General features: G+C 32.9%; 2 protein-coding genes across 6 annotated transcripts in view; one reads left to right on the top strand and one right to left on the bottom strand.

The window, feature by feature from the left end:
* The window catches only part of Ipk1 (Inositol phosphate kinase 1), a 375,197-nt gene that overhangs the window by 239,276 nt on the left and 109,008 nt on the right, over window positions 1-26,913 (top strand). The window lies entirely within an intron of this gene.
* LOC143149619 (uncharacterized) lies at window positions 12,592-13,076 on the bottom strand. Its single transcript, XM_076317190.1, has 2 exons — window positions 12,936-13,076; window positions 12,592-12,894 (listed from the first exon to the last, which is right to left on the bottom strand). The coding sequence occupies exons 1-2, from the start codon at window positions 13,074-13,076 to the stop codon at window positions 12,592-12,594; spliced, it is 444 nt and encodes a 147-aa protein (XP_076173305.1).

The raw sequence follows: 26,913 nt of genomic DNA, 5'->3' as shown, positions 1-26,913 counted from the left end.
AAATCTCGTACACAGGATAACGGTACAACCTACACGACGAATATAGAGATCGATACGCTGATAACGAAATTTACGTAATGGATTACGCAATTTAAAAATATCCATTATTACGTTCGATCCGTAATGTAAATTACATAACTTGTTCTTTTCAATAAGCTGTTCGATGAATTGGCTCCAGCGATGAAGTGGCGTAATATCGAAAGGTTTCGTAGTGTCCCGATAACAACGTTCCAAATGGAAAGTTACATTCTCTAAATACAGCTTTCTTATGTTTAAAGAAACGATTTATTTACGTATATTACGATATTAACAACGAAGTAGATAACGAATTGAAATTATAACAAGACTTTAATCGCTTGTTACGCTATTCAATACTGTCGTCTTTCTCGCTTGTATAAGAGTAAAAACACGTTGACGCGTGTTTAATGCGATAATAATTCTTTCGTAGATTTATACTTTATTTGTCAATAAAAATCATGCCAGAAATGTTGGAAGATCGCAAAAGATCAATTCAACCCAAAAGCGTAATTTGTTCTCTAATTGATACTCAACTTCGGTTAATTACAACGAACATTATATTCGAAGCAGAGCGGTTTCCCTCAACCTCCAGACTTTAATGCCAGAACTGTTACGACATGCCAGAAGTTTGAATGTTTGAAGAACTTTCGTAACAGTGCGACTCAATCGTGTGAATCACGTTCTACGTAGCGGGGTAAAAATACCGGAAACGGTTCAGTTGACCTCAGCATCCCTCGTCCGATGTGGGTCGCACGTTGCGCAAGAATTTCGAGCTCCAAAGTTAACAAAGCAGCTAAACGCCGGAAATCTTGAGAAGTATACGTGCCACGTCGAAGTATACGTGCGACGACTACCGCACCGGGAAAGTGCTTACATATTTGTAACACTTACACCGCGAAACAGCACTCTGTCATTTCTGCGGACACGGAAACGCATATTCTATTTAAATTATTTTTATTTAAAAAGATCTACAAAATCTATTTCGTTTCGAAAGATCGAACTGTGTCAGCTATTATCGAATCCTAGTTTTTAGAAATAGGTATGGATGGATAGGTACATATAATTTTCTTTGAACTTTAGCATGTATTGTGCAAAAAATTATATTAAAAGTTAGGAACAAATCGGTACGACATCTTCAATTTTCATCTTTTTAGGAACAAGGGGTTTTGTATCAAAATGATAAAATAATATTCACAATTGAAATATTCGTTTCCTAATTTATCATTGTGACAGTTTAAACGTTTATTACAATGAGAAATTATATTTAAATTTTAGTTTTGCGCTTTCATTTTGCGTTAGAATCAACATCGCAATGTAAAGCGTTGAAGTTCATTTGAACAAAATAATAATTATAAAAACAAAGATAACATCACTTTTATTTTAATATGTGATTACTTTCCTGTAATATCTGATAAATAATAGTTTTCAAAAAGAGGATTGAAACGTAATATTTCATTTACACTGCTATTTCCGATAAACATGAAATCCTTATCTATCGAACAATACTGATTGTTATTTACGATTCTTACAACATCACTTCAACATTGATAGGGTATTATACTTTTCATTCTGTCATTGTTGAAGGTTAACACGTGATTTTTTAAAATGCCCTGCAGTAAAAAGTACGCCGATAAATATCAACACTCCAAACTCCTTCAGTAGGTTTCCATAATTTTGTGTTCTCCACATTTTTTTACATTTTATTGTATTACTCATACAATACTGGAAATATTTATTGCAATCGCTCGAGTATTTGGCATGTTGTTACTTCGCTAAATAAAATCGCTCTTCAAGTTACAAATAGCGTTTAAGTGAAGTTAGTTAATTAACGCGAAGCACTAATTAGCAACCTAGATTATCGTAAAACGTATCGCAATATTTAACTATGCATAGATGTATAGAAATTTTGTTTGTTTGTACAGTTGTTATATACACGTCAACTTTATTTAGTTTCAGAATACAAGAATATTGTTTTCAAGTAAAATTGATACGAATGAAGAATTTATTCATCCTGATACACTGCAAAAAGCATTCTACTAAAAATATACAGGGTGGACGGAAATATTTTGTCGCGGATGACAGTTCAACATTTTGTTTAATCGTATCGTATTCTCTTCACGATAAGAATCGAACTTATCCAAGGAACAATATGTATCGCACCAATTGTTACATCAGAAATTAATGTTGAAGTATTATGGAATTCGTATTTGCTACCAATTGACAGGTATTGAAGTATTGTGACATAAACGTGCTATTATCTACACATAACCGTAGCGTAAATAGAAATCGGTTATTTTATTTGCTTTGTCTCGATATTACTTTCTTTAGGCTGATGTTAGTAAAATATTGTAGAACGTAACAATTTCGATATCATAACATTACAAAACAGTTCAGATTTGTTTCATCCATTTTTAAAAATAATAGAGAAATAACTGACCACGATTACTCGATAGGTATGGGAATTCTAGTCGAAACTCGATTTTCACTTTTATTAATTATTGTTTTTAAAAGTTTCAGCTGCATCGTGGAGAGAAAAACATAGTTTTCCCTGTATTGAAATAGAAATTGAGACAAGCCTGACAACACAGGCTTGTTTTCGTGCAATCTTATTGAGGTAACGATTCCTTTCATCTCCTCTGTACAATGCTTTGTGGTAAAGTTTATTATCTTAAGACAACTGCATTCTACTGCGCACGTGTTTTATATGTACAATGCGCAGACAACGACGAGTGCATTACAGCCTGGAATCAGAGTCCGCACCCAGGGATTCCTACTTCACTCGTACACGCATGCGTGGACCGTCTCGTTTAGCGTCCAGAATTGAAGAATAACTTCGAATAAATCGTTATCTAGATAAACTGTCCAGATAAATTATACGAATAACTGTTCTCCGTTGTTCCTAGCGTTACATGTTAGTCACAAATGAAAGGTTGTCCGGATTAATGTTTACTTAGATAAAATTATCATCTGTGTCTCGTAAATAAAAGTTCAGTTAGATAAATGTTTATCCGGATAAAAGTTTATTCGATTAAAAAGGAAATACTTCATCTCGTCGTATCGCAACACGCAATAAATCCATGTAACGGGATGCAATAATAGTTGTTTTCCTCACAGACGCAACAGGCTATCGTTCAATAAACCTTATCGAAAAGTACTATTTTCGAAGAAGAAACAATTACGCTTCAAGCCTTCTGTCTCGAAGTTGAAACCGTACACAGAATTTTTCCAGCTAGTCGTTGAACGACTGCACACCGCGATGGTCTCGGAATATTTTTGGTCTTCCCCTTCAAACGGTTCGAATACACAAAACAATAATTTCAGTTAAACATGAGCTCAAATCGTATAATGGGAAAATATACATCGTGTGTCTTGAAGTTTTGCATGTAAAATTAAATGCAGCACTCTTTCAAGTTCTTTACCAAAATTGTCTATCCATCTAACTCTTTCGTTGTTTCTCTCATTCAATGGCATGTAGCAGTTTCGTTAGGGCCTCTTGACGCAAAAGTCGATATATTTAATTCAAATTGCGAATTTCTTTTACCATAAACTCGCCAACTGGTCAAAAAACGGTAATTTTAATTTTAATTACGAAACACGAAGATCAGAAACAGTATCTGCTACGATTTGCAATAGAGTATCAATGCCTCTTTCTTGATTCGTAAAGGAGAAACCTTTCTTTTAATAAATAAATATCTGATTCGATAATAGAAGCGTTAAATTTTTTATTCGTAGGAATAGACTTTCTACCCAAAATTATAATACGTTTTTTAATCATCGGTCAGGTGGACAATTTTGGTACATCATGGAGTACCAAACGTACAATTTTATATGTACAACTTCGATCCGATGGTACTCGTATTTTACTGGAATTATTTTTTCATGTATGCACTGGATTCATTCTGGGGAATGAGACGGGAAATATTTGCAAACAAAATTTCGACAAATTATAGTTAAATATGCGCACTTTCCTGCGCTTCTTTCAATTCTATCGTCGATTCTCCTTCGCGACGTATAGTATTCAATCACCGTACAGATATCAAACACGATTGTGTTGTATAATAGGCTGTTGGAACAACCCCGTACAATTTATAATTATTGTTCAAACAGTTGTATCGTCCATAGTTATAACTTATCGTACGATAAATTGTTACGTCTATAGCCCCACCGATAGTACGATAGTTGAGAAGTGATAGCTCGAATAAACAGCACTTACGTTACACTTTTTAATTACAAAACTCGAGTGTCGTCCGTGGTTGCCAACAGAGTAGCTTGTCGACAGAACACCGGCCGCGATAAATTCAGATAATCCCGTTGTGTACGCTTGCCCTTTGTTTTTCCACCGAAGGCGTTATCATCGTGTGGTAACGCAACGTTAGAAAACGATTAACGCGCGAGGCTAATGACGTCTTTCCTATCGCTATCTGTGCACTGTTGGCGAATTCGAAATTTCACGGGCGCAACTCGACACTATTGGATTCGTGATAGCGTTCCGCAGGGAAGCTCACTGATTAAAGTCATCGATTGGTCTACGAAAGTAAAAGAGGCCTTCTTTTTCCGGTGCTCGTTCCTTCTGCTTCTCTTATCATCGAATTTCCAACCTCTTCTCGCGTCTTTTCCACGCTGCATTCTCTCGCCGGTGCATTGTCACTTGGTCGAGTGTGCTTAGCCTTGCAGACTTGTTTGTGCACGTAGCGCCGGTGTTTGAGGACCCATGAAAAAAAATGGCGGCTCGTATGTTTCGCGCGTCCAACGCTCTTTCTTCATTTTCGATGCAAACTTACGTGCTTGCCAACCACGGTAAAACATCGATCGAGATAAGAGAAATGTCCAATGATCAAAGAAACACGTTTTTGTGGTCCTAAAAATTGATTAAGGGCTCGTGGTGTATCTCAGGGAGAGGATTATTCAAAATTTATACCGTAGGGTTAATTGTTGCAAAAAACTATACGAATACGTGAAAAATGTTAAATTTTATTAAAACGAATAGAATTTATAATTATTAGCCGCGATCTGTAATTATTGGACAAAATATTGCGGCGGAGTTAGGTAAATATATATCTACTATTGAACAAACATAAAAGGTAAACAGTTCCAATAATATTTAACATAAATTGATTAGAATTCTCGGTCGATGGATTTTTAATAATAGTACTGTGCTCGATACATTTAAAATGTTAGAATATTTAGAAAAATATCGACGTTATCATTGTACACGACGTACACGGATTGTTCTAAACCTAATCGAAATTCTTGAGAATAGAAGAACCTGATAGCGACATCCATACGAAACTTATATTATCGAGAAATAGATTCTCTTTTCCTATCTTGTCATGTTTTACGAAACAATAAAAGAGAAATTATAAAACAGGAGCCAATATTGAGTTTTGTTTTAAACTCGGTAAAGTTTCATCGAACCGAACCAATTGATATGGAGATTATATAGTGATAATTGTTTATCAAATATACAAGTTTACCACTGGTACAAACGATTTGAGATGAAACAGGAGGATATTAGGCTGTCCCAGAGCAGAAATTATCGAAGAGAATATTCAAAAAGTGCACGAAGCGATACAAAGTTAGTCAAAATCTTAAGTACGATTATTGAAAAATAAGTTGGGATTATCGAAAGACACAATTTATCGTATTTCAACCGAGTATTTAAAACTTTGTAAAGTTTATGCACGATTTGTTTCAGACTTAACCTAGACCTTTGATCAAAAAGTGGATTGAATTAATGAATGCGAAGATCTTGTTGAAACAGCTTGTAGAGATCCAAACTTTCTTAGATGTAAATCAATTGTTACCAGTGATAGAAAGGAAATCGCTGGAAGAAAAAACTTTGTAGGAATACCGTTTCTAAAAATTAGAAACAAAGACAGTGTCTATATATTTCGACAACTCTATTGGACTTACTCCTAAGGATTTTGTTCCAAAGGGCCATACAGTCGATAGTGATATCTACTTGAACGTTATGAAACATTTATTAGAAAGGATTTGTCGTAATTGCACTGAACAGATATTGTGAACCTAGCAATTGAATTCTATTACACGATAATGCATCGGTTCACCGTGCGATGACTGTAACTGCTTTTTTGTTACAAAAACAAATTACAATATTGCATCATTCGCTGCATTCGCCAGATTTAGCAACGTGTGATTATTATTTGCTTAAAATATTCACGAGAGGAAAGCGTTACGGTGACATCCCAGACATTCAAAACACCGCGCTATTACAAAACTCTCAAAGACATTCCACAGAAAGACATACGATCGGTATCGCTGCAGGAGGTATGTATTTTGAATAAAATAAAACACCCTCTTAAAAGATGAGTGTATTTTGTTATTTTGAAAAAGTTTGGTTATTTTTAGGACCGACCGTGTATGTCTTTGCCCAGTCTCGAGCGACGAACAGATAGAGACTTACTGTATCATATGACTATTCTTAGCATTCTTGCATATATTGTCGCATGCTACGCTCGAAACTTGGTCTGGCAAAGTCCTTTTCTACGGGCGACAGTATTACGCGGTGTATCTATGAACACGACACTGTACGAATTATCATGTCACGCATAATCCTCGTCAAAGACGCATGTGATGATAAATGCTGTTAATTCGACGTTAAGAGGGTTTAAAACACCACTCTTCCAATTGCAAGATATTGAAATTTTTCTTTATATTTTCTCAAAATTTAAGAAACCTTAACGTTTAACTTTTTAAATTCTCAAAAATACTAGCTCAAAATATAAGGTGAAATGTAACCAAGTGCAACGGATAGAGACATTCATCTGATTCCTAAAAATTCCAATTTTATTCCATTCTGACCATTAGGATCAGAGAAATTCATTTCACTATCGTGCTAGGTACTAGGCAATTCGCGTAGCATAGTACGAAAACGTTTTCATTTTCTATATAAATGAATATTTTCTTTATAATTGTCAAAAATATGGTTTAAAGTATGTACTTTTAGAATAGGTATGTCTTTCTTTTTAAGTATCTCCATTTATTCTTTGCAATTTGTCTTGGTGACATTTGACAAATTTTGATATTGATTTGTTACATTAGCATGTGAATGGTAACCTCCATTGAGATGCAATCGTCTGCGGTTGAGATCTGTGAACGTAATGTTATATTACATGGAAGCAAGTCCAATGAATGTTTTCTTTTCAATCTTCTAGTGATACTGTCTGTATGAACTTTTACAGCTAATTTGTTATGAATGGTACAAAAACACGAATGTTTTCTTTTCAATCTTCTAGTGATACTGTCTGTATAAACTTTCACAGCTAATTTGTTAGGATGATTTGCAGTTCTTTCCTTGTAACGAACAGCGAAGTTGCAAATTTCTTCGTTTACTGTTGGGATTTCCAGATCTTTGCGAATATCGTCATTCCTAACGTATCAAGGTGCATGAACCACTGTTCTGAGGATTTTCACTTAGAGTGATTCCAGTTTTGTTATCTGGCTCTTCGCAACCGTTTCTTAAAGTGTTATTCCGTATGTCCAAATAAGTTTTATCATTGCTTTGTATATTTTTAATTTATTGATCAAGCTCAACTTGGATTTACGACTAGTTAACCAATAGATATTTCATCTGTTTAGTCGGATGTGCTCTATTGTTGTTTTTATAGGATTTTTCCATGTTAGTTTAGAATCCTTGCTATGTGATTACATTTATTTTGGTCTACTGGATTTATTTTGATCCTCTTTTCGAGCATACATTGCACCACGTTTGCTGTTATAATATTAAGTGTGTAGCTACAAAGACATATATTATATATAATATATGCTGATGCTCCAACTCAATCTGGCAACGAGATATATACATTTGCTGATATATATGTATAATAGTAGCTTATAATCTTGTGGGACACCTGCATTTATATTTCTGGACTGTGAGTGCATGTTCTTAATTTTCACCATTAAAGTTCCTTATAAAAGGTATGACTCGAGTAGATTGCATATTTGCTTGGAAAAGTGGGTCTTGATAGTTGTGCCATACCTTGTTAAAGGCTTTTTCAATGTCTAAGAAAACTGCTGAGCAAAATTCTTTATCCTCTAGACTTTTGTTGATTATAGGTATGTCTGGAATCTTTATATTACACGTTTCGTATCATTGAAAAAAATTCTTAAAAATTAGTACGCGTTTCAGTCGAAAGACAAATTTCTCCATGAGACCTCTGCTATTTGTAGTTTAAAATGCGATTTTTCAACTCACATTATTCAACTTTGCGTTATTATTTTGGGCAAATTCACCGACGCAACGCTTCAACAAAATATTCATGCTGAGATCCTTGACGATTGATTAGAGAGCTTCTATAACATTCTTAGACAAATATCTTGTAATTACCTGTAGAGTTCCACGTCATCATCGAGTTTTACACACTGTCAGCTGAACTAATACTACTCTAAATCCTCGAGGTAGTTTTCATGGTGTGGTTCTTCGTCCACAGAACGGTGGTAGTAAAAATTACTTAAATTGTGTTTTTCATTTTCTTCGTCGAATCACAATACTTTTAATAGCTAAGCCATAACCCAGTTCGATAAACCTAGTTTGCGATCTTACAATTTTAATCTTGTAATCGCTTTTAACTACGTCGTGCTACAAAACAAGTAGTTGGTTATCAGCTACCATAAGATGAGAGTTACGGATAATTATAAGATCGCAGGAACCGAAAGAGTAGATTAGACATCTACCATTCTACCAAAACTGACCATCTGCTTCAAATGTTCGAATCTTGTTCGAAGAGGACCGAACCTTTCTCGTTTATAATCAATAATTATACCTATTTTCAAGAGAGATTCTGCAACTCTTTAGAGAATATCCTTACATTTGTATAATTTAGAAATATGTAGAACGATTTTTATTATTAAGATTTTTCCAAATTTTTCGGCGAATATGAATACTTTGATGTATTTTTTGACACTGAATAAAATGACGGGAAAATTAATTTAAAAGAACAAATTTCAGTTAATTTGAATAGAAGCATCGAGTAAAAATAATCGATCAAAAAAATCTATATCGTTATATAATATATACCTCAAATATTATAAACGAAAGGTTCTTACTTTGTACATTTTTACTCGAAGTTTTGTGGTTATAAATTGTGAAGAAAATATTATCAAATTCCACGAAGGTTCTTCTATAAAATAAGTAATTATAACATGTTCATTCCATAATTGACGTCTCAGTAAATGTTAAAGGCTACGGTGCACCAGGTTTCAAATATCTGACTATGCATCCCGTTGCTACGGATAGTGAACTGTTTCATTCTTACGTTGTATTGTTTCAAGGAAGTTCACAATCAAAAGCCATTTCAATAGTGCCATTTGTACATATAGAATGAGCCATGTGTGATTTGTCTTCGAGACAGGTGCAGACACATAAAAGCAATTGACTTAATATGTTAATTATGAAATGAACGTGCTAAAATTTAACTAAGTTTCTAGAGGAAGCATCAAAGAATCGAATAATATTTTTCTGGTTTTTTCAATCACAAATCTTCGACTCGAAATTTGTAAAATAAGAATTTGTTTACAATTTTATGTTACAAGAACGACTGTTCGGACTAAAAGTACCGAAATTTATTTCGAAATGCTGATCGTTCTTGATGAAAATAGAAAGAGGAGGAACGAGAAACTCACGACGGTTGGTAATTGAGGAGATATAAATTCATTTGTGCAGCCTGTTTTCACCTGTATTTTTTTAGCACATTTGGAATCAACAAAATGACAACATAAACTCTCCCTAATTGCACATGCACTACAACATATTGCACTTTCATAAAAATCCTTGGCCTCGAGTACAGACTTGGCATGGAAAGATCCTACCACAAGACTTAAATTAATAAGAAGGCCCGCATAGTATATTCTTGTAACTAAATTTTATGCAAGTTGAAAAAGTTGCTGTAAATTATGCTGAGTTTGTTTCTATCAGTTTATGCATTCCAGTTACAAGATATTCAACAGCAAAGATAATTTAGTTTCGCTCCTTACTATAAAAAATAATTATGGCAACATTTTTTGTAAGTGAAACATGTAGGCTGTACATAGATGTAACGATTTATCGTACGATATAGTAGCCAATTTTTTTTTTATACGATTGTTTGAACGATAGTTTTAAACTATGTGATCCGGCCGTATTGAATACAAAGTTCGGTAAAAATTTTTTTATCCAGTATTTTTACACAATATTATTCTAAATCCTCGTGTTAAAGAAAACATCAGATATATAAATGTTTTGATTTTTATAAATATATATATATATTCTTAATTAATTCATAGAAATCGCGGCACATCACAAAACATAAATTAATCTATAACCAGAAGCGTAATAGCCAAAAGAAAATATATCAACTATCTATACGAAACGAGTCATAGAAATATAAAAATTCTACGTTGGTATTTGTTATATATTTATGTCAAAAATTAAGAATTCAACGATACGTAGATACTAATACAATCTCCATTTTTAATGTCTAAATTAGAATATTTATAGTAAAATACCATTTCTCCTCTACAAAGTTCACAAAATCGATAGCTTATTAAATGTGCATTTTGTTTTTAAATATAAAGTAAATATGTACTATACATAAAATAAAAAATTATTAGTTATTCATGGTTCATTGAACTTTTATTAGCGCTTTTTTGGAAAGTGATCACGAATAACATTTATAGCCCCGTAAAGTGAAAACTAATTATCATATCGCATAGGAAGATAAAATTACACGAAGATGATTTTTCCTACAAAAGCAATTTTCTTCGCAATTCTCGTATAGTACACCTTTTGGGTACACTAGTATACGTTTAATAAATTGCATCTTGCATTTTATTTCATGGCGCAATAAGACCAGGTTTTTAACTTCCCTATGTTCGATGAGTAGTTACAGAGAAAGTGATTATAATTTCTTACAAATGGTCGACATTATTAACGTAACAAATAGAAACATATATTTTACATGTAATGGTGTAAAATACTATATATTTCCATTTATTTGAGTGATACATTTTAATAAATAGAAAGTGTAAAATACTAGATATTTCCATTTTTATGAAGATATAATGAATGAAAAATATAAGACGCCATGTATTATTCATACAAGTAATAATTTATCCATTAACGCGTCAATGTTAAGTTTATAAACTCTTCTAAATTAGTTTTCAATCTCTTCTACTAGGTTGTTCAATAAAACTTATTGAGCAATCTATTAGGTTAGTTTCAAATAAGAAAGTAAAATTTTATGCATTCACAAAAAGTAAAATAATATTTTTTAATAATAAACGACAAAGAGTGAGAGAAAAATAGCTACATATATGCTTGATACAAAGAAATTAATATAATGTATATGTAGAAAAAAGAGCAATTTAAGAAACATCGAAGAAAGAAACTATGAAACTTGTTCATATATTAATTGATGAAATTTAATAAAGAAACGAAAGCATTGCATTGATGTTATCGATCAAAATTTTCACGTGAAAAGTACGTGGTGTCATAGGCAAAAAGTGACTCGATCTTATAAAAATAAAATAAAGATGTCAATCAAAAATTGTAAAAAATTATGTATATCTTACATTAAACAGAACTATTACAATAGTTGTCGCAACGTTCTGTCCGCGTCATCGCTTTAAAGTTTCGACCACAAGCGATAAGATACATGCACGGAATCGAATTTCCAACGACTGAAGGCAGCTGTATGTACAGCGTGGCGGCACAAACTTGTCCATACTACCGCAGATGCACGGAAAGTGCGAGGTTTCGGAATGGTACGAATAGAATGATATTTGTGATGTATGAACTGCGAATTGTAACACCATACATACGTAGTAACATGGACAAGTGTTGTATCATCAAGTGTTTTGTCGATTAAATAAATATAATGACCACAAAGACAAAACGCAGGGTGTCAAAGATGGACTTTTAAGTAGCGTTTTTCACCGCAGAGTACTAAATATTATATCATCTCACAAGTTCGTACTGTTTATTCTTCTACCATATAAAGTAATATTTTAATCTTACCTATGAAGCTTACGAAGAACTGTAATCATCTCTCTTTGCACAACCCTTCTCAATTTTTAGGCAACGACACAATCCCATTAGTATAAAATTTCTTTGATTTATCATCGAAATAATTTTGTAAAGTATTTTCTATTGCGTTCATATTATCAAATTTCTTACCAGCTAAATAATATTGCAAAAAGATAGAGGTCCGATGGTGCAATCACTGGAGAATAAGGTGAATGGGATAAAATTTTCCAATCAAATTCGTGTAATTTTTTTGCACAATTTGTGTAATATGCAGTCTGGAGTTGTCGTCGTGGAAAATCACATTACCACAATTTATAAGTTTTCTACGTGTGCCTGAAATTTTTTCTTTTAATTTTTCAAGCCGAATACAATACTAGTCGGCATTAATTATCTGATTTTGTAAAAGCAGCTAAAAGGACCTAAATTCCTTGATAATCCCACTATACGAAAAGAAGAACTTTGCGAGGGTGTAAACCAGGTTTTGCAACCCGTTCTGCTGGATTTTCTTTTTCGGTCCAAGTTTCTTTCCTTTGGGAATTTTCATACATGATCTATTTTTCATCTCTAATTACTGTGCGTTTCTGAAAGGGTTCCGTTTCGTTACATGCAAGCAATAATATGCAAATGCATATTGCCACACGATCAAGGTTATTACGTTTTGTGAGCTGATGCGGTATCCATACGTCCAGCTTTGGCATCATTCCCATTTTCTTCAAATGTTTATGTACACATGATTTTGATATGTTTAGCATTTGCGACATTTCTCGCACTGACAAATTCCTCGTTTCGTTCACCACGCACATTACGAATTCTGTTTTCGTCCGTCTTGACTGGATGTTCGGCCCGTGGTACATCTTTTGGATAAGAATTTCCCTTCCGAAATCGATCAAATCACTTTCTGCACGTACGAATCGACTTTCCTCATAAACGACACAAATGTTATTTGCCGCACTTTTGTCATATTCCCTTTTTGGAACTTATACAACATGAGATGACGAAAATGGTCACGCATTTCCCCCATTATTTTATCAGGCATTCAATATACAATTCTTGTAATTTTACGATTGTGTGGCTTTCGAATGCCTTCTACAGTCTAAATTGAAGCATAAAAGTTCAGTCACTCAAGTTCTTTTGTCTCTGTTTGTTTGTATAACGTAATGCAAGAAGTATGAATACATCGCGGCACGAATTTTGAGAGATGTTTTTTAAGCATTAAAATTTTAAAGGCTCTGGTATATGGAGCGGTTTTCGATATGTTGCTCCTCTATTACAATTTGTGCGCTATTATTGCTTGCAAGAGTAACGCAGAAAGGAAAAAAACAATCATCTTGGTTTTTTTTTATCAACCTTCAAAACATAACTTTAGAAATATATTCTTAAGTGTTTAAACTTCACAAAACTATAAGATCAGTTTTTCAGTTTGTTCGATTCTGCACCTTGGTTAAATATGTATTGTGTTATAGTTTTAAATATTATGTCAAAATTATTAATATTGTAAATTAAATGATATAAGTTGAGGTTAATATTATAGATTAATTCGAGTACTACATCGGACTTAACTCACGAAACAAAGAATGGGTTAAGTAAATCGCTATATTTATTTTATCGATTATACGTGTCAGTTTCGTTCGTAGCAGAATGAATAGGTTGTATCCTATTCATTCCTCTTCTCCATGTATCACGTTTCAATTTGACCACATGCAAGATAAAATTCCAGTTTAGTTCTTGATAACTCCTAACAACCAGGTGAAAATTTTATGCATATCGTGTAAACAAATAAAATCAAGTAACAGTGAACTTTAATCTTGTGTCTGTCAACAGTTTTTCCTTTTCTGTGATTTTTTATTACTTCAAGATCCCTTCGACGTAATAGGTTGTTCAATAAGTTTTATCGAACGACAAAACTTATTGAACAACCTGGTATATAATTCACTGAATTCGTTTCTCGTTTCATTCCTGTATGGAATTGAACAAAAACATAGTGTTCTATTTAAAAAAACACTAATTGAAGATTATCAGGAAAAACAGAATATGTTCATAATTTAGTTGGAATGAATTGCGATGATCGTCTATTGCTAAATGAAAATTATCAACAGGATAAGGATTCAAAATAGGAGAAATCGGGCATTGCCCAACCAGAGAACACAGTTCGAATGTTTTAGATAAGAATAAAAAAGTTATCTACATGTTAGCAGCTGAGAACGAAAAATGTCTATCTATATTTTAGATGTGTACGTTAAAAATTCGATGGCTTTCAAATAATACTGATCTTCCTTTCGTTTTATTTCTGTATATGGTAATTTCCGCTTTTGATAAAATCAGCAAAGTAGGCAAAGAGGTCCTTATCTCTAACAATAAGATGAGATCTGATTCGTGTCCTTGTTCACTGACAAGGAGAAGGTAAAGCCATGGGGTTACCAATTTAGTTCAAATTTTGCAGAATGGTAGATTTTGCTCTCCTGTTGCTGAATATATATAATTATATGGGTCACAACCCAATCATTTTTGAGGTATTTGCGATTGAAGATTCGTCATTAGATAGATTTAGTTCTGTTCAGAATGATTACCATCTAATGGTTTAGCGTAGTAGCTAAGAATCATTGTAACTTACGTGTTAGGATCTTCTTTCTCTCTCTCTCTCTCTCTCTCTCTCTCTTCCCTCTCTTTTATTTCTTTTCTATATTATATCAACTTTGTACATATAAAGATACATAATGCAGTGAAAATAAATTAGAAATTAAATGTTTTTACTTACTAGAAAATTTCCAAAAATTTTGTTTGCCATAAAGAAATGTAAAAAAATAAATGATGGTTAAACACAGAAAGCTACAGAAACGATCATTTATACAAATATTTATTGCAACCTAGTCTTTCTTTTTGGCCCACGATTTTGTTCGTCGCTCGAACGCTGATGTTTATATTAACAAAGCCGATAAGGCAATTCGCGATTGTCGAAATTAATTCTACGAAATTAATTCATGATCACTCTTTCAATTCACAACCAACCATAGCAAAATTAGAATGAATTCACAACCTTCAACTTCATAATTAGTCAATATTTCCGATACGAGTGATTGTGAGTTTAACAAAAAGTTAAGTGAAAAGCAACTATTAAAATATGCTTAATAGTTTATTTTGAACAGTGTCATTATAATGACAATTTAACTGCTGATGAAGTATCTACTGTCATTTCTAAAGTGGCAATAACAGTAGGAGAAAAAATTACTAAAAATATCATAGACGTGCTAAGTGAATAGAAAGTGGTAACAGAGGAGTGTTTAATTGATAATAATGAATGATTATGAGAACATATATGAAAAAGTGACATACGAGGATTTTTTGGACGGTGAATGATACGAACCGAAAGAGAAAAAACGTCAATTATGTATTCTATTAGACAGTAAAATTAAAGTAGTCACTCTAGCACGTCGGTATCTCTCGTTGCATTTAGATTACCTCAGAAAAAAAGAAGCAAACATTAAAAGAAAAGATGACATTATCCGTTGGGAAAATTAAGTTAAAGAAGGAGGGACCATATTCGATAAATACGATGCAGTAAATAAATGAACTTATGATCGTTTTAAGAAATTTCTTCAACAGGACAAAACTTCCAACAAATTATCACTCGCCAATTGCAACACATGGCATACTTCAAAATTAAGCATCGAATTCGATAAAGAAAATGACAAAATACGTCTCATTCGAAGAAAATGCAAGTTTGGTTGGAACAATAATAACCGCTAACAATTATCGGGAAATTATTATTCGGTATAATCAATTATTTGGTCTATCCAAAGCAAAGGTTATAATAATATGCAGTATTCGTTGCTTTGGAATTGTTTACATAAGTGTTTCATGTAGGTTTTGCCGATGAACTCGTCTGTAAGTCTGAATCGACAAACCATGCCATAGAGGTAATTAAATTTTAATTGTCATTAATTAATGAAAATTGATTTACAGTAAACGCACCGTATCCACTATCTTAGTTACTGCGGTTGATTGCGAGCGGAAAAAATTAAGTAGAAAATTAAACAATTGAACATTTTGATCAATTAAAAAGAAAGTAACAACAACTTCTTATCATAATGTTGTTCCAAAGACTACAGCAAACAATCATCCGCCAGTGAGGATCTTCAACCAAGTCAATATCGTCATCGTTGGATAAACCAAGATCACCCAAAGTAGATGATACTTTTGACCTTTTATTATGGATAGTTATTTTTGTTAATCTTATTGGTATATCTAGTTATTATTATTAATATTTTATTATAGGTTTGTATAATTCATTACTCCAATACATACTTATACTGTTCACTATTATTTACGATTTTAAATATTCGCTGGGACTTGGAACCTCTCTTCACGGTTTTATTGTACAGTACTTTAATCCGATACAAAAATGTCCACTTACCAGCAGCATTTAACATGCAGGAATATTTTTCAAAGTATGTACTTTTATTATAAGAATGTGTGAGATATTCGTATTAGACATTACGTATTGTCAGAACAAATTTCCAAATATCAGCACTGTTTTCGACTCAAAAGGTTATATTTCCTCTTAACCGTTCGAGTACTCGTGCTAAAGGCTTGTTTGTGTTGGTCAAGCATTTTGACGTTACACGCCGCTTACTACGTAAATTACATACCATATTTAAGAAATGTTTAACAACGTAGAAAAAGTTCATCTAGCACAGACTTAAATAAAAGTCGAGAAACTTAAAACGTAACAGTGGATATCGTCTATTCGATCATCGATTTTCGTATAGACTTTAGTGACTGGACACTCAAACGGTTAAACATTAATCTCTTTGGACTTTCAAACTTCAATGCTCAATTTATAGGAAAAAAAAGTATTTTTAAACATTCTTTGCGTTCACAGAAAGTTTTCAAATATTTTTTACACAACCTTGAAAGGTTAAAGGAAAAATTTGTTCTTTGGTAATAAGAAATTCTACATGAGAAATTATGAAAATCTTGTTAGGTTTTGCTTGTATCTCCTATTGTTTATTAATTATTTCAGGGTGCGCGTAGTTATTGTTACTTTGCATATGAATAAAAATGATCGAAGTGGCTCATGGTGTTGTGTAACACTGCGAGTGTAATTACAAGTTGATCCAGACAGAGCGTACATTCCACTGGTTTTATTATTGGAGTCACCTTAATCTTGTTTCGTCAGTTACACAGTAAATATTTTACCATATCGGTTAATCCTAACGTAAATGTAGCAGGAGGAATTCTATTGGAGTATTCCTTACCGCTGACTTGAAGTCTCGCGGGACGGCACAAGGGTAAAGAGGGATCGGACCGCCTATCCCCACACGAGCTGCTCATTCTGAGCCTTAGCCATGGTCTCTGCCATAGTAGTAGCCATAGATTTTAATTGCGTCCCTATTTCAACATGTATACGAATATAAAACTTGAAGACTATAAACTACCGAAGTTTCGTTTATGCTTATATTCAATGCATAAAATGTTTGTTTTATCTCATAAGAGTTATTTAATATGAAAAAGAATATTATGTAATATTGACAGTTTTTCTGTAGATGGAGTAACGAAGATGATTTTGAAATATAATTAATTTTCCTTAATAGAATCAAATATTTTATATTACACAATCCGACTTAACTCTAGTGATTTTCCAGAAAAAAAGTATTAAGCCATGTTTCCCAAGAGAACAATGTTTCAAAGGCATTACAATTTAACATTGCTATTATCCTATATAAAAAATATCGGGCTAACAGAATAATAAAAATCAGAAAATTAAGTCTTTTCTTAAAGACAAGTAACGTTTCAGACAAAACTGATTAACTTTTGTCTGAAATATTTTTTCATCAGATTATTGGAAGTGTCTGAAAAATCATAGCGACAGTTGTGTGCCACACACTGTATATAACTTCTTTTGAAATGAATAAAATATTTATTTTTATTTATTTCTAAATTATATTTTTATTAATTTATTTTTGTTCCTGAAAAGAATTTTATCTAGTTCTACTAGTAATTATATAACCGATGTTTTCCTAGTATATTGTAAAAAAATCAAGCAAAAATTGTTGTCTTGTATTAGCTATAACTAATGTATAATAGTAATATGTTAAAACTACGCCAATGGGGTCTGGCTGCCGCGTGTCTCTCTATCTCGTTACCTTCTTCGTCACTCAGTCCACATGTGTCTGTAACTGTCGCGACGAATAGCGGACTAGAATTGAATGTGTGCGTGAAAATAGGTGCACCTCTTCCACGTTTCTCCCATTCCTGCCATGGGACTTCAATTCAGTGGTAAGGAATACATTATGTGATACTAGCAGATGTACAGATTCAGACAGTATAATTTGATTTTTATGCTGTATTCTTCATGAATTAAAACTTACGCTGTAATCTTAATTAATTATGGATAAAATGAACTGGAAATTGTGTTTTATGATGTGCTGTCTATTATAGTTTACAAATATGTATTATTGTGACTAAAGGGCGTACGCATTAATCCATTTGCATCATCGGTCTGTTTAGGCTGCCGCGTTCAAACATCAGCGACTTTCAACCGACGACTGACCCGTATCACCGCTCGCGGTTAATAGTATGTGCAGTAACTAGCATCAAAATTATTTATGGAGTTTATTAACAATATACTATTTAGAACGATTAATACACAATATTATATAGCAAAATATTTTTTTATAGGCTTTTTTGCGTGCCGCGTGGATTTTTACGTGCCGCAACACTCATAGTGGCAGTTTGAAAGATTTTCACAGAAGAGTAAAACTTATTTAGAATACACTGATGTACAGTGAGTCACAGCCAAAATCGTACATCACATATACGAATACGTTTCGTCTCGTGAAAAAGTTCAGGAAAGATATGGGAGAAAAAATATCACGAATCTATATTGTAAATGTATCTATATTTATTATGTAGTAGTATCAAAAGGAACAAAGTTGTCTAAATATAAAAAAAAACAAAGTTACTATGATTCAGTCTGAAAAACGTCTCAAAACTAAAATCGTACATTTGTAGAAAAGTGACCAACAATTTGTTTAAATTAAAGATTAATATTTTGTTGGGTGCCCACGACTACATTCTACCACACGCAATCTATTTGGCATAGATTTTACCAATTTTTCAGTAAAACTGGGTTCAATTTTTCTCCATTCCTCCATTAATACCCTTTTTAAATCATTTTTATTTTTAATAGTACGTTTCCGGATTCTAATCTCTAATTCATTCCAGACGTGCTCTATCACGTTCAAATCAGGTGATCGTGGAGGTGCGTTTGGTACTTTAGGGCAATTATACAGTACCCACATTTTGGCTACATGCGATGTGTGTTTGGGATCATTGTCGCTATAAAACTTAAACGAATTCAAAATCCCTAATTTTTCGGCACTGTCCCTCAAATTGTTTTTCAAAATATCGATGTAATGGTATTTATTCGTGTTACCTTCGATAAATGCTAAGTTACCCACTCCGGCAGCGGACATGCAGCCTCAGACCATTACTGATTGCCCTCCATGTTTCACGGTACTGTTTCAATTTTGTATTTCGAACTCCTCATTTGGTCGACGCCACACCGTAATTTTTCCATCTGAATGAAATATGTTAAATTTACTTTCGTCCGTAAATATAGTTTCTTTCCAAAAATCAAAATCTTTGTATATATATTCTCTTGCAAAATCTAGTCTCTTTCTTCTATTCTTCTCGTTTATAAGAGGCTTATTCCGAGCTGTACGACCGTGAAAATTATGTTTTCTGAGTATTCTTTTTATTGTTTCTGGATTTACACTTTTCCCTAAATATGTTTCTACTTCATTGGTAAGTTTAGGTGCACCGATCTTCGGATTCTCTTTAATTTTTCGTACTATCCATCTTTCGTCTTACGCGTTGAACTTTTTGTTTGGAGCTTTTCTTGACGCATTTCTTATTCTATTTTCCTTTTGGTATCGTTTTACAATATACTGAACAGTACTGGCACTTCTACCAATAATCTTCGCAATTTCACGATAGCTTTTTCCACTTTGAAAATTTCTTATAACTATTTGTCGCTCTTCTATCGTTGTCTGCTTCATTATTACTATCTTTCTCTTTTTTTTCAACTACGAACCTTCTTTTTCAACGAAAATTGGTAAAATCTATGCCAAATAGATTGCGTGCGGTAGAATGTAGTCATGGGCACCCAATAAAATATTAATCTTTAATTTAAACAAATTGTTGGTCACTTTTCTACAAATGTACGATTTTAGTTTTGAGACGTTTTCCAGACTGAATCATAGTAACTTTGTTTTTTTTTATATTTAGACAACTTTGTTCCTTTTGATACTACTACATAACAAATATAGATACATTTACAATATATTCGTGATATTTTTCCCCCATATCTTTCCTGAACTTTTTCACGAGACGAAACGTATTCGTATATGTGACGTACAATTTTGGCTGTGACTCACTGTACATATGTACATTGTATTATTAGTTGGGAAACTTGTGATAGAGAATCCCACATTTGTTTAGTCCATTTAATATAATTATATTGTACTATGCATTAAATAAAGTCAATTTTCGTGTTATAAAAATACTCGGACACCGTACAAAACCTACAATTTGTACATCATTTGTAATTACTATTTATACTTTCAATATTTACGAGCATACATTTTTCATTTTAATACACATTTGCATCGTTTGGGATTGTTCTAACAAAAATATTTTTCTGCACTTGATTTAAGTCTTAGGATTATGATAAAAGCTTAATATTTATACGGAAAAAAAGGACGAGATCCACGAAACAAATTAACAGGAATGTGCGTTAAATGTCGTAAATTAATTCTATAAAGTAAAAAATATTTTTGAAACTGTTAAGTTCGCTCTTAGCATTATCTAAGAATGATCGATTTCACTCACCGTAACAGCTCATTCGTATGCGTGAACTGAATCAGTTGTTTATAAATGTAGTATGTAAATACATCGGTGGTATGCGCGATACATTTAAATAAGACAAGTACACGAATACTTTCTCCGTTGAATAACAATATTCATAAAATATTCGAAGTTTATTCTTGGTATTTGAATATTTGTAAAATATTCGAATATTAAATTATTCGATTAGTTGTAACCTTACTCGCAAGTAATGAAGATGATTTTGAAATAAAATTAATTTTCCTTAATAGAATCAAATATTTTATATTACACAATCCGGCTTAACTCTAATTATTTTCCAGAAAAAAAGTATTAAGCCATGTTTCCCAAGAGAACAATGTTTCAAAGGCATTACAATTTAACGTTGCTATTATTGGAGTCTCAGGAGGATCGTAAGCTGTCTCCCAAAAGGAATCTTAGCAAGATAATTAAAGATTACGCAAGGTAGTGGTCCGTGGAATCAATTCACGAAAAGTTCCACTTGAGTTCCTGGTCGCCGATGGTATGGTATAAGCGCTCCATTTTCAATTATTCGAACACGTCGTGTTCCCGCAAAACGCGATACGTGCGCTTACAACAGACGCTTATACATTGCAACGAGTTTCGCAAAGCCCGCGGTCATTAACCTTACGCGAAAATGGATAAGACGGTTCGACTATGGCAACGTCGCCGCTCTTTATAGACACCGAAACGTGTGGTGAGCGTAAGTGCTTTTAAATGTACGTCTAAACGTACACGCACGGGAACTCGTAAGCGTGCACTTCTTTTCGATGCATTTCGTGACATTAATGCAGTCAGCAGCAGACCATTTCGTTTGTTTGGTCCCCTTGCGTTCGCGGACGTTGCTTTGAGTTACGTTCGGTGAATTCCTTTTCCCAAAGATGCACGCTCAAATTCGGAATTCGTCTTACCGAATACCATTGCGGATAACACTCGTCGAACGATGGGATTTATACCATTTCGTTCACGATTTTCATGAAGCACACGTAATACGCTTGAAACACTAGATATTACGAAAACTTGCAATATCGTTAACCATCGGTAAGTTGAAACTTGTAATTAAATAATAATGACAACAACGACAATAACAACAACGACGGTGTCGACGATGATAATAACTACAATAATAATAACAATAAGAAGAAGAAGAAGAAGAAGAAGAAGAAGAAGAAGAATTGTTTGTATTGTATCAATGCTGAATAAATTACAAAAAAAAAAAAAAATAATATTGTATCGAGCAAAGAAAAACTTATCACAGACAGCATTTTAATGTAACAAGCTAAAAAACAACAAGGAAACCTGACCATACGTTATACAGATTACAAAAAGCTTTCGACTCCAAACCACACAGTTGGCTAATAAAGGTAATGGAAATATATAAAATAGACAAATACATACAAAACCTTCTGTTTACAATTATGAAAACATGGAAAACAAAAATATACGTACAAACAATGGTGACTTATGGTTTTGCATGTGTATCAACCCACCATCAAACACAATCAATAGGACCAAACACGATTTCAAAATCAAACATCAGAGTATACCATATTACACATACTACATCATCTACTAAACATGAACGATATTAAATGAAACGTATACGTAAATTAACGGAAACTATAACTGTTATTCCGGAACATACATTTTTCAACGTTTCGATCCATACATTTCGGGCCTTGTTCAGAAAAAAATTCAATTTTTCAATTTCAATCGACACATAAAATTCAGAATACAACATTGTCAAAATTAAAGACAAATGTTCTAATTTGTTTTTGTTAATAAAATTTGGCTTTATAACCATTTTATTAATACGACGAAGGAAATTTTGTCTATTAAAGAGAAAAATTTAATCGTTCGTTCTGTAAACAAGGACAGTATTGTGAGAAAAGATAACAATCGACTCACGTTGTATGAGTTAACCGTTATCTTTTATTGCAACACGTGTTCCTGTATTTAGCTACAAGATAAACAATTGCAAATTTTCTTCTTTATAGATTTCCTTGTACTTCTAGCTATTATTTTGATTAATAAATCTATTGATAATTTGGACAATGTTGTACTTTGGATTTGATCACATATCGGTCGTATGTATGGGCCGAAACGTTAAACGAATGTTTATATTAATTTATATTAATGGATAGCACCATTTAACCAGGAAAAATAAAGAAAACTGGTATTTCAATACTTGATAACAGATCTTATGAAAAAATTACTTTTAATCTCTTGAATGTAGTAAATCTAGTCTCGTGTTCTTTAACACTTAAACCCATTTTCAAGTACCAAATCGCTATTGTCCAAATGGGCTGTATAGTTATGTGGATTTTCGAAAATTCAGTCGCTTACCGACACTAAACGGGAAAAAATCGAAGTTTGAGATATGTCAACATTCATTGTTCGGGATTCGACGAATATCGAATGTGTAAAGTCAACTTTCGCGTCAATGCAGGAATGAACTCTAACTAATTGGTTCACATAGTCAAACTAATTAGCTAGCAGGAAGAGCATATCTTTATTTCGTCACTCATCAATTAGCTACGACATTGGAAGATATTTTTCTTACGCGTAAATAACGAATCGTGTTCCTGTTCATTTTCCCAGAGCTGTCAGAGCACATGCTTCTTTTTCACCGGAAACGAAAAAAACGATTAACTTTTATTTTTTAATAATTCTGTTCGAGCTTTATAGTTTCCTTTTAAAAAATTGTATCTTAATAACTCTTCTAAAAACTGTTTCTACAGAGCTGATATTTTTGATTAAGAAATATTTCATAGAATAAATAAAACCATAAATTCATAGTATATTGTAGATAATTGTTTTCTTTAACAATCTACTAATATATTATTACGTTTACTTCGAGTAAAGGGTACAAAATAATAAGAAAGTACTCTCATACTCTCATACGAAGCTTGAACAGAAAAATGGACTAATAAAAAATAACACTTAAATAACTGTTTGAGTGATTAAGAATTTTTTACTTCTTCTCGATGTTATTCGAACCAAAGTTTTATTTTCAGGAACTTATATCTGGCTGATCTCATTGAAATTTATAATATAATTCTTTTACATAAGTTCTATTTCAATTGAAATGCTTTTAAAAGATGAAGCGGCAAACGATTGTTGTAAAAAAATTGATCAATTAATTCATTAAAGAGCAAATTGATGCTATAAGTCTGAATTCGGTCTAATTACAAAATTGTGTTATAAATGTTACAGGTAATATAAAAAGGAAGAATGCAAACTAATTGTTTGCTTATTGTAAAACCATACATGTAAGAAGCCATATTTGAATACTGCAATGTGTAGGTAGTTGACAATATGTATGTAATATGCAATGAATATATAGTATCAGTCAGATATATCAAGTTCTTAATAGATTAAAATTAACGATATACAATAACATTATTTCATTTTAATATAGTCTCATTTTACAGAATTTATTCGAAATTAAATCGTTGGTAAAATAACTTTTGCTAGAAAAATTAATTCTTTTCCGTTCGTATTGTTTTTTTCCTAACATATGAAACTATTACAATAACCCCTTGTTAGAACATAATAGGTTGCTCAATAAGTTTTATCGTTCGATAAGAAATGGAGCTATTAGGTTGGCCTTTTTATATTTTTCTAAAAATGGTATTATTGTTTGATGAACATATGTGAAGTTTCGTGAACGTTGACTCGTTCGTATATTTACAGTTCTTCAAAGTTGAAGCGTCATAGTATTTTTATACAATGGAAAAACGACAAAAGTTATCGAACAACCTAGTACACTGTACAGTGTCAGGTCTACTTGAAACGTTTCAAGGAAGCATGGTAGCGAATAAGTTATTAGAATCAACCGGCTTAGATCCAATCATGTGCGAACCGTGCGATAAAGAGAGTGGACAAGATACATCGAGAATGTGTGCAACAGCGAGCGTAGCTCGTATTACAAGCACTCACTTGGTTGCCAAGTTTCGAACCAATACCGTATACGTATCGGTGTTACAGTTAATATTGCAAACCATTAACTTCTTTACATTTTATTGTATCTTCGTAATGTATACGAAGATCTCCATAATATATACCGTTTCATAGTATTATCGGTAAATTGGTGAGATTCTTCCAAAGAAAATGAGACCAAAACTTTTAATTTTATATAATTAAAAACAAAGTTGTGGTTGGATTTATTTTTAACGCAACGATCAATTCATTGATAATACTTCCGTGAAGATTTGATGGGATTTTATAAAAATGTTTAGTTTGCACCAATAGCTGCCGGTTCAAGTGTGACATTGCTTTAAAATTCCGCAATCCGATTTTTAAATCTACGGCTACCGGTTGTTCAAGTCCATGGGTAATGATCACTCGAGCTGAGAGACATAAATAGTTGTAAACATGATACGATACGTTTTATCGTGGGACGAACGTGGGACATTTAAAAAGGGATTACTGTAACGCGCAAAAAGTATTTGTTTTTAATATTCTTCGGGAATTTCCCTCCTCCTTCAAACTTTAACGTTTTTGTACAAAACAGGGAAACGATTCTACCATATTGTACAGTAGCATCTTATATAATGTTTGAAAATTGGAACCGTAAATTATTAATTTTCGAAACGTGGGTAGACAATTTTGTATCGGAACTGATCCAATTCAAACGGGCCGCAAGAACAGGACAATGAACGAGACACAATAGGATAAAGTTTGATCAGTCGGGTTTTGTTTTCATAATTTCATATGTATATATATTTTTGGAACTAACGGTCGCTCAAGTCGAAGAAGCACAAACAGTGGCGGGAATGATTACTGACCATGAATCCGAGCAACAAATTGTATCAGTACCCGAGACATTACTTTACAAGGATTTATTGTATCTAGTTTGAACCAGAGATATGTTTGGTTTCTCCTCTCGTTAAATTGTGTCAACTGTTACTATATACGTAATGGTTTCTGTCAGTGAAATATTACAGGGAATCTTTCTTGATCTAATAGCTGATATTAAAAATAAGAACAAAAAATCTCAGCTAGGATCAATATAGAGCGCAGAATGTAAAAAATAAATGAAATATTTTGCACGATAAGAATGTTCGGAATAAAATAGAAAAAGGCATTGTATTGGAGTGATTTTAAATTAAAACAAAATTGTAATTTACGACATACTTCAGAATATCGGAGCAGTGCTGTATAGTATATATCTTTACATTGGTTGCCGAAGTGTGTAGATGCATTTGCAAATACTGCTGCCGAGAACGGAAGCAGATACGTGTTCGTGCATTGTTCTACACACGTATTTAACACATCGGTCGTATCTCCGGTAGGTCGTGCATGCAGCGTGTATTCAGCGTGAATCACTGCAACTTACAACCTTAAATAACTCGCTTACATTTAGTATTGCAAAAAAAAAAGAATATTTCAGGAAAAGTAGAAGAAGTAGGACTACGTGTACAAGTTATCGAATTGAAACTTGCAATGACGGTAGAGCTAGGCTTTTGGCTTGCTGCACTTTGGTTTGTATGCTGTTTCTAATTTTAGAGGTAAACCTTTTTTCTTGTTCCTTTTTAGACTTAAAAATTTCATGTTTGTATATACAACAGGCACTGACATTATTGATTGTATCACTGGAATATTTAATGATGTTGACTATGTATTTAACGTCTGTTATTGGATGACATAACAGAGCTGTGCATCAACTTAAAATTAATCAAAATTCAATTCGAAAGCACTGTTGTGCGATTCAGCGTATAAACGTCGGAAAGTTAAGTAGTACAAAATGGGTAATGATGTTCAATCGATGCCTTGTCAAAAATGTATTGTCGTTGTATTGGCTACAGAAAGCTCTCCTGCACGAGTAATTGCAGCAAGGGTTGAATATTCGAGAAACTAGCTGCGAACTAATTTACAGCGAACGTTTGATAAGCACACCCGGTAAGTAAATACTCGATTCAAATATCAAATGCTCGGTGGACACGATAGCGTATCAAGTTGTT

This window comes from Ptiloglossa arizonensis, chromosome 7 (genome assembly GCF_051014685.1).
Source record: "Ptiloglossa arizonensis isolate GNS036 chromosome 7, iyPtiAriz1_principal, whole genome shotgun sequence".
NCBI classification, from domain to species: Eukaryota; Metazoa; Arthropoda; class Insecta; order Hymenoptera; family Colletidae; genus Ptiloglossa; species Ptiloglossa arizonensis.
Note: the sequence above shows the minus strand (reverse complement) of the source record. Positions and strands in the feature narration are given on the sequence as shown.

Excerpts from the sequence above, each read along its gene's own strand:
- LOC143149619 (XM_076317190.1), bottom strand. The coding sequence starts at position 13,076 with ATGCCTGATAAAATAATGGGGGAAATGCGTGACCATTTTCGTCATCTC. Across the intron at positions 12,895-12,935 it reads TCGATTCGTACGTGCAGAAA|ATGTACCACGGGCCGAACAT; the intron begins GTGATTTGATCG and ends CTTATCCAAAAG.